This window comes from Equus quagga, chromosome 12 (genome assembly GCF_021613505.1).
Source record: "Equus quagga isolate Etosha38 chromosome 12, UCLA_HA_Equagga_1.0, whole genome shotgun sequence".
NCBI lineage: Eukaryota > Metazoa > Chordata > Mammalia > Perissodactyla > Equidae > Equus > Equus quagga.
In genome coordinates, this window is record NC_060278.1 from 68,772,992 (window position 1) to 68,791,721 (window position 18,730).

Below are 18,730 nucleotides of genomic sequence, written 5' to 3' on the forward strand. Positions count from 1 at the left end.
ATGATCTAATTCACAACACACTTACCAATACCAATATAAATCCCAAACTGAACATGGAGGTCTGAATCTAACCTCAAAGGGACCACTAAAGCCGTGTTTCACAGCAGCACGAAAGAAATATAAAGTTACAAGATCTAGTTTCAGAAAACCGAGGTTATGGAAGCTCAACGTGCAATTTCACTTCAACCTGTCACTCATGTAAGTACAGAGGGACATGTCTTGAATATGCAAGGTTACTTTTCCTCAAGGAAATATTTATTGCCTATTATTAGTGATTACACTTTACAGCAAAATTAAATTAAATGTATATACTTTTCACAAACAGAAAATGGAAATCAAGGCCTCTATCAGATTCATATGCTGAACCACAGTCCTGGTTTATCAGAATTCAGCAGGCAATCATGATTCTGGTCCAGAGCCACCAGTCCACGATTTCAAATAGTTGAGGATCCTGTCAGTAATTGGAACAAAATCTTCTCTGTATGTGACAATCGTTTCCACGTAAAACCCTTTCGGAGGCTCAAGCATTTCATTTGTTGAGACATCCTTCTGCTGTACTTCATCACCTTTAAAAAAAATGCAACACTTGAATTACTGACTTTTAACTTACACAGCAGTCATCAAAATTATTAGCAAAGTCTTGGAAACAAAATAAACTCAGGTAACACTTAGCTTCACCCACATCAGAGTCCTGACACCATTTTTTTGTAAAAAAGAAAAAAAAATATGACCACTATAGACACTGAAGTGTTTTTAAATGCTCAACACCGGACACGTGTACTTTCCAGCCACCCATCTTCATCACCAAATGTAATCTTCAGCAGAGTTTTTACATAAAAGCTTTAATGAGAGATACTAACATATCATACAACTAATTTAAAATGTACCAGTGGTTTTTAGTATTTTCAATCTGTGCAACCAGCACCACAATCAATTTTAGACTATTTTCATCCACAAAAACCAACCCCATTCCCGTTAGCAGCCACTCCCCACTAACCCCGCCCCTTCAGCCCCAGGCAACCACCCCGTAAGCATCTGCAGATTTCCAGCACATTTCTGAAGACTGAGGGATTTCCTTTCCGCCCAGTAACTGCGAAGATTTTAATATTCCTGGGCTGGTGGAAGTGCTGGAATTGTTTGCTCGCCCAATGCCACGAGGACTAATGTCACAGGAGATCCCCTCTTCAAATCCCCGTCCGGGGCCTTTGACATTTCACCCGGAACCCTACACAGATTCTTCAAATTCTGAGCACAGGGACGACCTCATTCAACAGACGATTTAAAAGGCAGTTCCTGGCAGATTCCACTAGAACGAACGGCTCTAGGCAGCCGTTCCCACTATTTCTGCAGAATAAACCTGGGGCTTGCGCGCAACGCCCCGCTCCGACGACCCCTTGGGGACGCCCGCGGAGGGCCGCGCGCCCAGGGCAGGGTCCTGCCAGAGAGCCCTACCTGGCGGCTTGCTCTTTTTCTGGCCGAAGAAAAACAAGGAGCCCAACACGGTCCAGGCGCCCAATGCATAGACTACGGACATGCGCCGGTACCAAGAGGCGGCCTGCTCCGGACGCATGGCGCCGCCCGGGAAAGGCCTCGATCCTCAGAGCCCCAGGGCGCAGGCGGGCCTTCCGGTCGGCGCGTCGCAGCCGCCGCCACCGCCGCCAATGGGGAATCGGCCCCCACGCAGCCTGCGCTGGCCCCGATGCATCTTGGGGCGTGTAGTCCTGAAAGTCGCGCCGCGGATGGAAGTCTGAAGTGTGGACTTGGGGTTGGGTGGCTTCCGTGCTGCAGTGCGGACGGATGACCTTGCATACCACGTGATGGGCACCAAATGACAGTTTCTCTGAGCACACTTCTCACTTGCAAAATTGTAACGCCTGCCTTCCACAGGCTCCAGGTGGTATTTGTGAAGGTTAATTCCATTCCTCCTCCAGCTCTTAGGTTTGCGAGGATACCACCAGCTCCACGTGCAACTCATCTTTTCCGTTTTCCTTTCTGGAACCCTGTCTAGGTGACCCTGGGTCCCTCTACGTCAAAACTAATCCTTCCACTGTGCTCCCATTCTTTACTGCCTCCCCAGGGGCCTTTCCCGTCAATTAAACTCCAATTCTCACTCCCCCACCTCCCACACATTTTCATTCCACTGATTTTTACTCTTCATCATACAAACGCGCCCATGTCTCAAAAGCAAAAAATCTCCTTCTACTCTGTCTACCTTCTTCTTTTCTCTTATCCATACATTTCTTCAAAGCATAAACTACCCCCACCCCAACAGACCAAACAACTGAGAGCAAAAGTGATGTGTGTGGCACTGAGTGGACACTCAGTAAATTGCCATATCCAGTAACTACTTGTCAGCCATAATCAAACATGATTCTAAAGCATTTGACACACTGACCTCACCTACTCCTTTTGTGACCTCAAAAACATTTTCTCCTCTATCTCTGTATCTTTCAGGGCTCTTTCTACTTTGCCCACTCTCTAGAAATTGGTGTTTTGCCATACACAAAAGTTAACTCTGAATGGGTCACAGGCTTAAGTGTAAAAGCTAAAACTACAAACCTAGAAGAAAGCATAGGAGAAAAACCTTTGTCACCTTGGGATAAACAAATACTTCTTAGAATACAAAAAGCATGAACTGTAAAACAAACTTTGGTAAATTGGGCTTTTTTCAAAATTAAAACTGTTGCTCTTTGAAAGTCACAGTTAAGAAAATGAAATAAGCCACAGAATAAAATATTCAAAATACATATATTTGACAACGAACTTGTATGCAGAACATATAAGGACACCTTACAATTCATTTATATAAAGACAACCCAACGTAAAAACAGGAAACAAATTTGAACAAACACTTAACAAAGGAAGATATACAAGTGGCCAATAAGCACAAGGACGTCACTAGTCGTCACAGAAATGTAAACCAAAACCACAAGACACCATTATACACCCATTAGAATGACTAAAAATTAGATCAGGAATACCAAGAGTTGTAAGGATTTGGAGCAATCAGAACTCTTACTGGTGGGAACATATGTCACAACCTCTTTGCAATACTGGCAATTGCTCAAAAAGTTGAACGTACACCTACCATACAACTCAGACACTCCATTCCTATATACCCAAAAGAAATGAAAACATTATGTCCACACAAAGACATGGACATTGGATGTTCACAGAGCTTTATCTATGAGAACCTAAAGAAGGAAACGACTCAAACGTCCATCAACTAGTGACGGGGTAAACAAAATGTGTCATACCGCTCAGCAATAAAGAACACATGCAACAGGGATGAATCTCAAATGGATCATGCCGAGTGAAAGAAGCCAGACATGAAAGAAACCAGACACAAAATTCTAGAAGCAAACTAATCTCTAGTGGGAGAAAGCGACCAGTAGTTGCCTACAGCCAAGACTGAAGAAAGGGAAGGGCTGAAAGGAGCCTCAGGAAACTTTGAGGGGCGATGGAAATGTTCAGTGTTGAGGGTGGTGGTGGTTTCAGGGGTATACACATCTGTCAAAACTCATCAAATTGTGGGGCTGGCCCCGTGGCCGAGTGGTTAAGTTCCCGCGCTCCGCTGCAGGCGGCCCAGTGTTTCGTTGGTTCGAATCCTGGGCGCGGACATGGCACTGCTCATCAAACCACGCTGAGGCAGCGTCCCACATACCACAACTAGAAGAACCCACAACGAAGAATACACACAACTATGTACCGGGGGGCTTTGGGGAGAAAAAGGGGAAAAAATAAAATCTTTAAAAAAAAAAAAAACTCATCAAATTGTACACTTTAAATAGGTGCAGTTTATTGGATGTAAATTATACCTCAATAAAGTTATTAAAAACAAAACACAAAAATCAGTATTGTGTTCCAAGCTTGCTTCTCTTCTTACTCATGTTATTTACTTCCTATGTCAGTGACCCTCCAATCCACTCCAGATTCTCCTGAAAGTGAATCCATATTAAGTACTGCCAACTTGCTGGGCATTTTCAGTTATATCTAAGCTCCTTATAGGAGTTATATATAAGTTCCTTAACCTCAAAATGTCCAGGAGGGAATTTATCAATGCCACTCAGCAACAGGAAAGACACCTTTCCTTCCTTTTTTGTAATTCAGAGAACGACGGAGCCATCACCCAAGATAGAAGCCAGTACTCATCCTCTGGCCCAACATCCCACCTGTCTACCTGTCTAAACACCTGCCTCTGTTCAGGCCTCACTTGGATTCCGCCTTCTGACATCCATCCTGCCACCCTCCTAGAGCGCTTTTAAAATCCGTAACTGAGGACTTCACCTGCTGCTTAAGATAAGTCAGAGGCTCTCCTTGCCCTCAGGGAGTTCGGTCTTCCTTAGCCACATCGGGTTCAGTGTCCCCTTATTGGGATGGCTGCTCTCCACACATTACCTCCCGCCTCCATGTCCTCTCTGGAAATAGCTACCAGTACCCAGAGTTGGGACCTACATGACCATGTTTTCTACATTAGGTCACCCACTGGTGGCCCCCCAGCACCTTAACTCATCGTCATTGGAGAGAACACCAGAGCAAGCTGGGTCTATCACATTTTCTTCTGTTGATTTGAGACAGGAAGGCCCAAGGAGGAACAGCTTTGACCTTAATCTGTTTACACCATTTATGTACCCTTCTATATGAAGTATCTCAATTAAAAATTATATCCAAAAAATAAGAATATTCTATGGAAAAGGTACAGAAAATAAAAGCCCTTGGCATTTGAAGTCTGTTAGACACCTTAACATAGGAAACCCTCCCAGAATGTAGTTGTTAGTGCTGTTGAGTTGATCCCGACTCCAAGCCGCCCTGTGTACAGCAGAGCGGAACCCTGCCTCGCCTTTTTGCACCATCCTCTCCCCTTCTGGCGCTGTAAGACAATGCTCCGCTACTATTCACATTTCATGGCCAATTTTTTTGGAAGTGGGTGGGCAGGTCCTTCTTCCCAGTCTTAGTCTGTAAGCTCCACTGAAACCTGTCCACTGTGAGTGACTCTGCTGGTATTTGGAATACCAGTGGCATAGCTTTCAGCATCACAGCATCATACAGCTGCCACAGAATGACAACCAACAGACAGGTGGTGTAGTTCCCTGACCGGAAACAAACCTGGGCTGTGGTGCTGAATCTTAACCACTAGACCACAACCCAGAATGCAGAACAAAGGCAAAAAGGCAGTAAATACAAATTCAAAAGATAGAGCATCAGAATCAATCCAGATGGTCCAACATCCAATTAATAGGCATTCTCAGCTTTACTTCTGTACATAGCACTCGTGACCTTCTAATAAATTATATAATTTACTTCTAAGTTTTTAATGTTGGCCTTCTCTAACTAGAACATAAACTCCATAAAGGCAGGAATTTTTGCTTTATTGGCTACATTTCCAGTACCTAGAAGACTACTCAGTACATAGCAAATATCGAATAACTATTTGTTGAACGAATGAAAGGCTCCAAAGTTCTGAGAAACAATAGTTTGGGGCCTAGAATTTTATACTCAGCAAAGATGTCAAGCATGAAGACAGAAGAGACTCTGTGAATTATCTCCCACGTACTTTTTCTTTTAAAGGAAAAGTCATTTAAGATAGCAAAATGACTTAAGGGACAGAAGGAAGAGTACAACCAACCCAGGAGTCCAAACAAAGAAATTCTCGCATGACAGTTGTCATAGCAACTGGCCTACATTAAAAGGGAGCATCAGTGACCTCTAAAGAAAAATGGACTCCATTCAGTAGAGTAAGATCCTGGAATTTCTTAATAGAGAACAAAATCTCTCAAAAAGCAAAAATGAGAAACTCTAGGGAAAACAGCAAATATAAGAAACCATAATCTGAAAAGGAAGCAAATCAACCTGTGGAATGCTAGAATATAAGAAAAGTGACAGATTTTGTCATTTGGAAATGTCTTCCTTCAAGTGACATGGGGACTGGGACACCAAACCCCTGGAGAAAAATGTAATACTACCTGACTCGGACATGAACAATATTTACATCACAACTGTGTAAATCATCTTTATTAGTTTTAAACTTTCAGAATCAATTTTGAGACGAAAGACCTAACTATGGTTGTAAGTGGAATGTAAATTTTACCAAACATTTTTTTGTTGTTTTTAAAGATCAGCACTTGAGCTAACATCTGTTGCCAATCTCCTTTATTTTTCTTCTTCCTTTCCCCAAAGCCCCCTAGTACATAGCTGTGTACTCTAGTTGTGAGTGCCTCTGGCTGTGCTATGTGGGACACCACCTCAGCATGGCCTGATGAGTGGTGCCATGTCTACGCCCAAAATCTGAACTGGTTGGGGCCGGCCCCATGGTGCAGCAGTTAAGCGCACACATTCCACTTCGGCAGCCTGGGGTTGGCCGGTTCAGATCCTGGGTGCGGACATGGCACCACTTGGCAGCCCATGGTGTGGTAGGCATCCCACATATAAAGTAGAGGAAGATGGGCACGGATGTTAGGTCAGGGCCAGTCTTCCTCAGCAAAAAGAGGAGGATTGGCAGCAGATGTTAGCTCAGGGCTAATCTTCCTCAAAAAAAAAATAAGATCCGCACTGGTGAAACCCTGGGTTGCCGAAGCGGAGCACGAGAACTTAACCACTCAGCCACGGGGCCGGCTCTTACCAAACCTGATAATATAAAAAAAAATAAAGGTATAGCTTATAAAACTGGATGGTAGAGAGAAAGCTCGTAATATCCTCATTCTTGAAAATAGGAATTGGCTAAAATTGATATATCAACAACAAAACACTGGTAAGGAAAGGTTAAAAGCAGTTACCTCTGAAGAGTAGGTCTAGGTTTAGGGAGTGGAGAGAACTGTTGTTATTTGTTATAAGTCCTTTAGGATTTTTTTTTACCATGCATATATTACTTTGATTAAAAAACAGTGCCTCTTAAAGTTATTTTATTTGATGCTCAAGATAAATGTGTTGTCACTCTGTTAGAGCCACTTATGCCCATCAGCCACTCTTTACATCTCCCTGGGCTGGCCTGTTGACATGGAACATGACGTGTGAGTTAGGGACAGAGCTACAGCAGACCACTCTGCCTCAACAAGTTTCAAGTGTGTCACATGGTCTGTTTCCTTGGTCTGTTAACATTTAGACAGTAAATGAGGATTAAGTTCAGGAAATATCTCTTGGGGGAGTCACTTAAAACACACACACAGAGTCCTCAGGAAATCAGATCTGTATTAGCATTATTTTAGCCAGTGCTTTCTTCATCCAGATTTATTTCCTCCATGATAATTATGATTTTCATTTAAGCAAGTTGCCAAAATACATCACTTCTGATTTTATATAGACTCTAAAGTTAGGATACAAAAAGCATATAAATATCTACAAGTACCAAAACGTTTATGACTATAATTTTATGGTGCAAGAAAAGGGACATAGATGAGAAATACAAATAAATTATAATCTAAAGGGTTACATATAACACTTCCTCTGATTATTTATTAAAATCCACCAGAAAAGTGAAAGGAATGTTATTAGGCCTTTATAAACAATTGTGAACACAATGTGAGAGAGTTTTCTTCAATTTCTTGCTCACATCCCTAGCTTAACAGGCACTGGAGACAGCTAGCTTCTTCAAATGATCCATGAACACCTGCAGGCTAACGTCATCAGTCAGGATGGGTGCTCCAGTTTCCTGAAATTTAATGAAAAAGGTTTACTGGCAGGTATCTTAAAAGCTAGTTAGAATTTATGAGGTATTAAGGACCTTCCCATCTCAGAGCACTCACAAGTGCTGTCCCCTCTGCCATTAGTACTCCTGCCACCTCCATCCTCTGCCTAATTCTTTCAACTGAAGCATAATCTCACAAAATCCTTCCCTGATCCCCTGAGATAAGGCCATCCCTGCCGCCATAGACAGTTCTGAGCACATACTCTTTTACCTCCCCCCTCTCCACAGTTCTGATGACTCATCCATAGTCTGGCTCCTGGAGGTTGCACACTCTGCCTCTCATCTTCCCCACCGCTCTGCCAGCACCTAGCTCGATGCTCTTAAATGTTCTGCTTACAACAGAATCTTCATAATGGTGTATAAGCAAATGAGTCAATCAGTATCACCACTGAACAGATATTTTTCTCTTTGATTAAAGAGATTATTTGTACTATCAGAAAATGCTTGTGATTTGATTAATGTTAAGGGAAAATAACTGAATAGAAACCCCAAATTTGTAAAAGAAAAATAATAATAATAAATGAATAAATATAGATATCCATGATATATACATTTTATATTATCTAGAAAGAAGCCAGAAGTAGTCAACTCTAGCCAGTGGAATTATAGGCAATTTAAATTTTTGTTCCTAACCTTTTTTTACATATTCAAATTTTCTAAAATAAAACTGTGCTGTTATAATTGGAAAAATGTAAACATGATTAAAATTTTATAGGAGGACTTTTTCTGGGAAGAAGGAGTAGATGTACTTTTCCTTATTCCTTCCACTAAGTACAACTAAAAATCCTGGACATTTTATACAAAACAGACACAAGAAGACTCTGAAAGGTGGAAAGAAGACAGCAGACAAACTAGGGACCTTGTGACCCAAGGAACAACAAAGTGGTGAGTTCCCTGGGTTTTCCTGACTCATACATCCCAGACTCGGAGCTGAAGAAGCTGGCAAATGGTCACTGAGCACAGACAAAAACAACAAAATGAGCCCACTTTCTCTAGCCAAAGGACTAGGGCAGCCTAGCAAGACAGAAAAATGTTAGAAAATAACCACTGTACTCTAGTCAAAGATGACAGAAAAAACTGTGGCCCCACCCATGCCAGCAAAAGCTGAGAGGGCAACCTAGACCTTCACCCTCACAAGACAGTAACAAAGGACTCCATCACCCCTCCAGGATGGTGTCAGAGAAGGCCAAGTATGGAGCCAGAAATTTTATCCCTAATGGCCAGTAAGAAGTTTTCCTACCCTTATGGTATCAGTAGGGACATTTGGGGATCCTGGACTTCCACCCCAACCTGGCTGTAATAAGATGTCCCCTCCTACCCACGGGGGTGGTATCAGAGGAGGCCTAGTCGAGTCAGCACTTTCACTATCACCCAACAGTGACAAGGTCATCTTCAAAGCAGGATTAGTGGTGACTAGGTGGGGAGCTCCAAGCCCCATCCCCACCCAGCAGGAACTACTTCCCCACCTCAGATGTCAACAGAGGTCAACGGACAACCTAGACTTGTGCCTCTACCTGGCAGTGATGAAAACAATGCCCATCCCCCACCTTCTCTGCCAGAGCAGCATGACAAAAAGCCAGTTAAACAGCAGTTTTAAATAGCTCCAGAGTCTCATAACAAACATGAAAATGTCCACATTTCAACCAAAAATCACTTGCATACCAAGAGCCAAGATCTCAAAGTGACTGAAGAAAAGACAGTCAACAGGTATTAACACTAAGTAGACAACAATGTTAGAATTATCGAAGACTTTAAAGAAGCCATGATAAAAATGATTCAATGAACAATTATGAACACACTTGAAACAAATGAAAAAATTAAAAGCCAGAGGAAAGAAGTACAAGGTCTCAGGAAAGAAGCAGAAGACAAACAGAAATGTTAGAACTGAAAAATACACTAACAAATAAAAACCTCAGTGTATGAGCTCAAAAGCAGAAAGGAAACAGAGAAAAGAATCAGTAAACTGGAAGATAAAATAACAGAAATTACACAACTGAAGATTAGAAATAAATAGATGGAAAAAAAATGAACAGGGCCTCAGGGACCTGTGGAACTACAAAAGATCTAAGATTTGCGTATTTGGGGTCCCAGAAAGAAAGCAAAAAGAAGGTGAGCTGGAAAAGCATTCAAAGAAACAGTGGCTGAAAACTACTCAATTTTGGCAAGCGACATAAATAAACAGAATCAATAAGTTAAGAAAATTACAAACAGGATAAATCCAAAGAAATCCACACCCAAAATACATGGTACTTAAACTTTTGAAAACTAACAAGGAAAAAAAATCTTGAGAGCCAGCCCTGATGGCCTAGTGGTTAAAGTTTGGCAAGCTCTGCTTCAGTGGCCTTGGTTTGGTTCCTGAGCATGGAATGACACCACTTGTCTGTCAGCAGCCATGCTGTGGCAGCCGCTCACATAGAAGAACTAGAAGGACTTGCAACTAGAGTATGCAACTAGAATATACAACCATGCACTGGGGCTTTGGGGAGGGAAATAAAAAAGAGAGGAAGATTGGCAAGAGATGTGAGCTCAGGGCTAATTTTTCCCAGAAAAAAAAAATAAGAAAAGTTAAAAAAAAATCTTGAAAGCAGCCAGAGAAAAACGACTTCTTATCTTCAGGTGAAAAACAATGAGAATGACAGTGAATTTCTCATCAGAAACCAGAGAGGCCAGAGAAGTGGCAAAACATTTTCCAATTGCCTAAAGAAAAGGATTGCCACCAGAATCTTTTTTTTTTCTTTTTTTTCTTTTTCTCTCCAAATTCCTCCAGTACATAGTTGTATATTTTCAGTTGTAGGTCCTTCTAATTGTAGCATGTGGGCTGCCGCCTCAACACAGCCTGATAAGTGGTGCCATGTCCGTGCCCAGGATCCAAACTGGTGAAACCCTGGGCCACTGAAGTGGAGCACACCAACTTGGCCATGGGTCGGCCCCCAGCTACCAGAATCTCATATCCAGAGAAAATATCCTTCATGAATGAAAGGGAAACCAAGACTCAAATAAGGAAAACTAAGAATCTTATCACCAGTAGACTTGTCCTAAAAGAATGGCTAACAGAAAGGAAATGATAAAAGACAGAATCTTAGAGTTTTAAAAAGAAATAAAGAACATAAGTAGAAATATGGATAAATGTAATAGGGTTTTCTGTTTTCTTTTGAGATTTATAAATTATGTTCGATGGGTGATGAAAAATTCTAACACTGATGTATGTAGAAGAAATATTTAACACAATTATAAATGGAAGAGGGTAAAGGGACACATGGGGGGGTTAGTTTTCTATACTTCACTTGAACTGGTAAAAAACATCACATAGACTGTGATGAGCTATGCATATATAACATAATGTAATGTTCTAATACCTAGAGCAACCAACAATAACCACTAAAAAAAGCTACACAGAGATACACTCAAAAACACTATATATAAGTTAAAACAGAACTGTACAAAATGTTCAAGTAACCCAAAAGAAAAAAGAGAAATGAAAAGCAGAGAAAACAAGTAAAATAAAATGGCAGGCTTAAGCCCTAACATATCAATAATTACATTAACTATAAATGGTCTAAATACACCAATTAAAAGAGTTTAGCAGAGGAGATTAAAAACCATGACCAACTACGTGTTGTCTGTAAGAAATTCACTTCTAATATAATGAATAAGCAGGCTGAAAGTTAAATGATGGAAAGAGATATGTCATGCAAACATTTACTTCTTTGCATGATCAATAAAAGGAATAAAGGAAAGGAGGAGTGGGCTTTATTAAGCCAGATAAAGCAGACATCAGTGCAAACAAAATGACCAGAGACAGAAGGGAACATTATACAATGATAAAAGGGTCAACCCACCAAGAAGACATAGCAATCCTAAATACATAACAACAACAGAGCTGCAAAAACCAGATAGAACTCAAAAAAACGTTGGAAACTTCAACATCCTCTCAAAAATTGATAGAACAACTAGATAGAAAATTAGCAAGCATAAAAAGAACTCAACAACACTACCGATTAAGTGTATATAATTTACATATAAGACAACTATCCAACAACAGCAGAATGCCCATTCAAGCAACCATGGAACATATGCCAAGAAAGACCATATCCTGAGCCATAAAACAAACGTTGACAAACTTAAAAGAACTGAAATGACACAAAGTGTATTCTCCAACCACAATGGAATCAAAATGGAAATCGCTAACAGACAGACAACAAGAAAATCTCCAAATACTTGGAAACTAAGCAGTACTTCTAAATAATCCAAGAGTCAAGAGGAAATCTCAAGGGAAATTAAAAAACATCTATCAAATTGAATGAAAATGAAAATACAACATATTAAAACCTGTGACACAGCAAAAGCAGTGCTGAGAAGGAAATTAACAGCATTAAATGCATACACTGTAGAAAGGAAAGTCTCAAATCAATAATCTAAATTCCAACCTCAAGAACCTAGAAAATGAGTAAAATAAACCTAATGCAAGCAGAAGGAAGAAAACAATAAAGATTAGAGTAGAAATAAATGAAATAGAAAAATAGAAAACAGAACAAGAGAAGAAGTAAAAGGTATTTAGATTGGAAAGAAAGAAAGAAACTGTCCCGGGCTGGCCCAGTGGTGCAGTGGTTAAGTTCATGCATTCCACTTTGGTGGCCCAGGATTTGCTGGATTGGATCCTGGGTGCGGACCTACGCACTGCTTATTAAGCCATGCTGTGGCAGGCGTCCCACATATAAAATAGAGGAAGTAGAGGAAGATAGGCACAGACATTAGCTCAGGGCCAATCTTCCTCAGCTAAAAGAGGAGGTTTGGTGGCAGATGTTAGCTCAGGGCTAATCTTTTCCAAAAAAGAAAAAAAAGAAATAAACTGTCCCTTCTTGCAGATGACATGATTGTCTATGGAGAAAATCCCAGAGGATCTACAAAACAACAACTAGAAGTAATAAGTGACTCAGGAAGGTCACAGGATACAAGATAAAGATACAAAAATCCAACGTATTTCTGTATTTCAGCAATGAACAGTTGGACACTGAAATTAAAGATACAATACCACTCACGATCACTCAAAAAAAAAAAGCAAAAATATACAATAGTGATGAAATCAAAACAGATTTAACAAATGGAGAAACATACAGAGTTCACGGATTCAAAGGCTCAACACAGTAAAGATGTCTATTCTCTCCAAACTGATATAAAGGTTTAATGCAATTTTTATAAAAATCCCAGAAAGATTTTTTTAAAGAGATAGACAAGATTATTCTAAAATTCATATAGAAAACCAAAGGAAGTAGAATAGCTAAGACAATTTTGAAAAAGAAGAATAAAGTGGGAGAAATCAGTTTATCTAATTGCAAGATTTACTGTACAGTTATAGTAATCAAGACTGTGTGGTATTGGCAGAGAGACAGAAACACAGATCAACAGAACAGAGCAGGAAACCCAGAAATGGACTCACACAAATATGCCCAACTAATCTCTGACCAAGATGCAAAAGCAATTCAATGGGAGAAAGAGAGGCTTTTCAACAAGTGGTGCTGGAGCAACTGGACATCTACATACAAAAAATAAACCTAAGCCTCAAACAATGTACAAGAATTACCTCCAAATGTACCATGAACTGAAATGTAAACAAAAAATTAGAAACAAAGAAACACAGGAGACAATCTTTGGGAGCTAGGGCTAGACAGAGAGTTCCTGGACTTGACAGCTAAAGCACAATTCATGAAAGGAAAAACTTGTACAGCGAACTTCATAAAAATTAAAAACGTCTGGTCTGCAAAAGATCGTGTAAAGAGGATGCACTGACAAACTGCAAGAGAGGAAACATTTACAAACCACATAACAGACAAAAGACTAGCATCCAGAATACATAAGAAACTCTCAAAACTTAACAGTAAAAAAGCAAATAATCCAATCAGAACACAGACAAAGACACAGAGATTTCATCAAAGAAGATATACAGACGGCAAGAAGCACATGAAAGATGTTCAACATCATTAGCCATTAGGAGAAACTAAATTAAAACCACAATATGATACCACTACACACTTATCAGAATAGCTAAAATAAAAATAATGACCCCACCAAATGCTGGCAGGGATGCAGAGAAACTGGATCACTCACACACTGCTAGTGGGGATGTAAAAGAAAATAGTCACTCTAGAAAACAGTATGGCAGTTTCTGAAAAAGCTAACCATATGACCGAGCAAATGTACTCCTGGCACTTATCTCAGAGAAAGGAAGACTTATGTTCCCAAGAAACCTGTCCATGAATGTTTACAGCAGCTTTACTCCTAATAGTCAGAAACTGTGAACAACCCAGATGTCCTTCAATACGTAAATAATTAAACTGAAGTACCTCTATACCACAGAATACTACCTGGCAAATAAAAAGGAACAAATTACTGATACATGCAACAACCTGGATGAATCTAGAAATTATGCTGAGGGAAAAAAGCCAATCCCAAAAATTAGGTACTACGTGATTTCATATGTGTAACATTGTTTTGTTTTTTTGGTGAGGAAGTCTGTCCCTGAGCTAACATCTGTGCCAATCTTCCTCTATTTTGTAAATAGGACGCCACTACAGCATGGCCCAATGAGTGATGTGTAGGTCTGTGCCTGGGATCCAAACTCATGAACCCTGGGCCTTTGAAGTGGAACGCCTAAACCTAACCACTACGCCACCAGGCCAGCCCCCATATTACATTTTTGATGACAAAATTATAGAAACAGAGAACAGATTAGCAGCTGCCAGGCACTGAGGAAGGAGTGGAGGCAGGAGTGAAGTGAGTGTGACTACGAAAGGGTGACACTGAGATCCTTGCGATGATGGAAATGTCTATCTTGACCGTATCAACATCAATATCCTGGTTGTGATACTGTATTACAGTTTTCTAAGAAGTCATCATTGGGGGAAACTGGAGAAAAGATACAGGGAATCTCTCTGTATTATTTCTTACAATTGCATGTAAATTTACTATTACCTCAAAAAAAAGCTTGATTTTAAAAAATGTTATAAGAAAACAGCAAAAGAAAAGACTCACTTGAGAGAAACATAAATATTAGGAATAATTATATAAAGAAGGAATCAGAGGTTGAAAAGTGAAGAGGAGGCACAACGAGCGGTGAGGAAAAGCAGATGTTTTTGCCCTGCGCTCTTGGGAGAGGAAGGAGGAGGGGGAGGACGTGGGGTGGTGATGCTGTGACTATGAGGAGAGCCAAATGAGGGCCACAGTACAGTGTTCTGTGCTCTGGCCTGAACCCGTCATCCTACGCTGTGTACTGTGGGAGGGGATCTACACAAGGTGCCATCCCTACCCCAGCTATGTTATTCAAAGTGTTTTTTCCCCCAGAAAAATACCCAAGTTACTCTGTCTCTAGGCCAAAAGGGATCCAATCTGTAGGATTTAAAAACAAGTTTTTAAAAAAGTAGAGCCTGCCTTCCCAAATAACCTGACAGCTTCTTACCTGTCCCCAAGTATACAGGTTATTGTGTGTCTGAGACGGGTTCACTTTGGACAAAAGGAATCGAGCCTAAAAAAAATAGATTTAAAGATTAAAAGTGGCATTAATATTAGTGTAACATAAAAAAAGTTTTTAAAACATTTCTTCTGTTAAATTAGAAATTTTTTTTACTGCAGAAGAACCCATTTCTTTAGCTTAAGCCCAATGGCTCTCCATTTATTATTACTCATTATTATTATTATTCTGAAATATGAAATATGTATTTTATCTTGGCAATTCCCTACTTTTATATCAACATATTTTTATCACTCATTTAAAAAGGAGTCATATTTGGAAGTTTACCTGTATATCATTTCATGTCATCACATAAAATATTAACCAAGCTGTTTGGGTTTATAGCCATAAAAATATATCTGGAAACCAACAGAACACCAGAGCTGGCACTCGGCTCACTCACCTGACTGCCTCCATGCTCCGTGTTAATGTAACGGGGCATTGGGAAGCGTGCCTGCAGAATCTCTTGAGCATCATCCAGTGGGGCCTGCAGAAGGTGCTTGAAGTTTTCGTACTCAGGCATGTCCTGGTACCCAGCTTTACGCCACTGGGCTATGGTCTACACCAAAACAAACAGACCAAAGCCACTATGGAAACACTGAAACAACAGCCTTCTTTGATATTTGTGAGCTTCTAACACCACACCCCCAGAACTTGTTTCCAGTGAAGAACTCTCATGTCAGGAATGGCGAGTTTCAGAGGGGAGCAAAGTGGAGCTGACTAGAAGTATGAGTAAGCAAAGAGGTGCAGCCAGGACACCCCCACCTACACAGTTCTCCCAGAAACGTCAGTCATCAGTCACCTCCCCTTCCCTTTCTAACTGTATATACCAACTAGCTAAAAATGCCCAGGGATAAGTTGTCCTAAGGAGCTGTGGGCTCCCTTCCTTTCCATTTCCACTGCTATCACTTGGTCTAGCCTCTCACGTCCTTACACCTGGTAGGGAAAGGGATGCGTTGGTTTCCTACATGGAATCCACTCCCCCTTCCCTTTCCTAGCGGCACACAGACCAGTTGGGACTGACCTCATCCCCATCCCCATAAAAGCTCTAAGAATCAAAGTATGGGCGTTAATTAGGCAACGAGTAGAAGACAATATACTAAAGTGTGGAAAATACTGTCTCCCCAACCAGGCTAAACTCTGTCTCATTCCTTCTTTCATTCCCATCAGCTGGTCTAAGAAATATCTTGCACACACAGGAAATCAAGAAATATTCATTCACTGATTAATATATCTTTATAAACAAGCTAAAGTGCTTTCACATGTTATTTAGGGGAGAAAGAAAACTTTCTAAAAAAGAAAACAAGGGAGAGGGAAAATGGAGTAAGAGGACCTAACAAGTGATCGATGTGTTTTAAAATGGAACTGTTTATATGATACCAGAAAGAGGATTCTCTTTAGATGCTGCCTTCTGCAGCCTACTCTCCCCTTCTTCTCAGTCCCAGTACTATTTCCCAGGTCTTAATTTTTGACTGACTGGTGGCATGGAAGAAGTGCCCATAAGCTTACTTGGGTCCAAGAGTTCGTAAGAACACCCACAACCAGCAGACTTAGGGCTTTTGGAGGGCGAGAACGATGTCACTATCTCCATCTTTAGAACCCCTCACTTGCACAGAGAAGGTGCTCAATAAACGCGTGAAGGAACAGGATGGGGGCCTTGGTCAGAAAAGTCTAAAGGGGTGAGCTGAAGGCAAAGAAACCTATGTTGCGATTATTGCTCCTAAAGGAAACAGTTAAGCCAATTTGCAAACAGCAACTTGTCATCCAATGGTCCTAGGTCTAGGACCGTTTACTGACGTCTTAGCATCTGTGGGCAAGTGACTAGCAGAGCGGCTGTTAATATGCTGAAAAAAATATAAAATGCCTATCTATTAGTATTAGAAAACTATTCTAAGTTATTAAGGGAATTCTGAAACACAATTTATATCTTTGTAGGACACTTACAATCATTTCTCATGTACAGACACTAGGAAGTCAATTGTCAAAGGAATTTATTGAAGGTAAAGAACGTATAATAGAAGGAAAAGAACATACCACTGAATACAATGCTCTAAAGGATTTTCTTCAGAGGAGCCATGCCCTTTCCTAGGGCATGAACCCCTGTGAGAAAGAGAGGGGCTCTCCCCTGAAAGCCATCCAGTGTAAGGCTCAGTGTGTCACACATATTATTTCAGCAAACAAAAACTTTAGTCCCAAGCTTGTTTCCTGAGTAACTCTAACACAACTCTGAACGTAGTGCATAGAAAAAGTTTACTGGGGTCAGCCTAGTGACAGAGTGGTTAAGTTCACGTGCTTTGCTTCAGAGGCCTGGGGTTCGTGGGTTTGGATCCTGGGCGTGGACTTCCATACCGCTCATCAAGCCATGCTGTGGCAGCATCCCACATGCAAAATAGAGAAAGACTGGCACAGATGTCAGCTCAGGGGCAATCTTCCTCAACCAAAAAGAGGAAGACTGGCAACAGATGTTAGCTCAGGGCCAAACTTCCTCACCAAAAAAAAAAATTTATTGAGGAAAAGTAAACTGATCTTGACTGACAACTCAAAAAAGCAGTGTTATAGTGATTTAAAAGGACCACCTGAGGTTACTTACGGCAAGTATTATTAAAATTAGTACATACAGAAAGTAACCCAGGGATGTAAAAAATATTTTACTCACTAGAATAAAAGCCACTGTACTAACGATAATGAACTGTGGGTTTTCAAACTAAAATTCTTTTGTTTTTGTTTCTTTTGCTCAGGAAGATTCATCCTGAGCCAACATCTGTTGACAATCTCTTTTTAGCCTTGAGCTAACATCTGCCAATCCTGCTCTACTGTGTATGTGGGTTGCTGCCACAGCATGGCTGATCGGTCTAGGTCTATGCCTGGGATCCACACCTGCGGACCTGGGCTGCTGAAGCACAGCATGCAAACTTAACCAATATGCCACAGGGCCAGCCCCCAAGCCCAAATTCTCATTTCAAATGTCATAAAAACCTAAATTAATAAAAAGAAGGTAAAAACAACAGTAAGGAAAGAAATTACTATCACCTTACCTCACCAAGATAAATGACAATTTGGAAGAAAGTATCCATCAGCAAAATTCTGTCAGCTAGAATGCTGCTGCTGTCCAAGAGCACTGGCTGGAGAGAAAGGGAGAGAGACGACGTTGTTCTTCCCTGCTCCCCACATGGCGACCACTCCGCCTCCACCCCCAGGGTATCCACAGAGCAGTTACAAGGCCCTTTACAAGTGGCACTTGGCACGGGGGCTCCCCCCGTCTTCAGGCCACATCCCACGTTCTGCACCCTGACTCAGCAGTTCTAAGTTTCAACTTTGTAGAAGAAAGAGGCTCCAAATAATCCCTCCGCAATTGGGAAGTGAGATTAGTCATACCTTTTGCTCTAGGAAGCAGAAATAAGTACCAACATTCTCAGTTTTATGCTAGGAATGTATTTTATCTATCAGACACACATTATCTCAAATCTACTACAGCTGTAGATGACAGGTAAGAGAGATGCCTACATAACAAAGAACAGCTTTTAATAAGTTTTAAAAGTTTACTA

The 18,730-nt window shown here is 40.8% G+C and overlaps 2 protein-coding genes across 3 annotated transcripts in view; both read right to left on the bottom strand.

The window, feature by feature from the left end:
* Positions 1-228: 228 nt before the first annotated feature.
* On the bottom strand, positions 229-1,616 carry SMIM26 (small integral membrane protein 26). Its single transcript, XM_046679452.1, has 2 exons — positions 1,453-1,616; positions 229-566 (listed from the first exon to the last, which is right to left on the bottom strand). The coding sequence occupies exons 1-2, from the start codon at positions 1,568-1,570 to the stop codon at positions 400-402; spliced, it is 285 nt and encodes a 94-aa protein (XP_046535408.1). The 5' UTR covers positions 1,571-1,616; the 3' UTR covers positions 229-399.
* A 5,551-nt stretch (positions 1,617-7,167) lies between these two features.
* SEC23B (SEC23 homolog B, COPII coat complex component) overlaps positions 7,168-18,730 on the bottom strand; it is a 43,367-nt gene continuing 31,804 nt past the window's right edge. For both annotated transcript variants that reach the window (XM_046679183.1, XM_046679184.1), the window contains 4 exons: positions 18,221-18,307; positions 15,589-15,744; positions 15,135-15,200; positions 7,168-7,645 (listed from right to left, as the gene is read on the bottom strand). In XM_046679183.1, the coding sequence (XP_046535139.1) occupies positions 7,556-7,645; positions 15,135-15,200; positions 15,589-15,744; positions 18,221-18,307 (399 nt within the window). In that variant the 3' untranslated portion in view covers positions 7,168-7,555. The remainder of the gene's footprint in view (positions 7,646-15,134; positions 15,201-15,588; positions 15,745-18,220; positions 18,308-18,730) is intronic.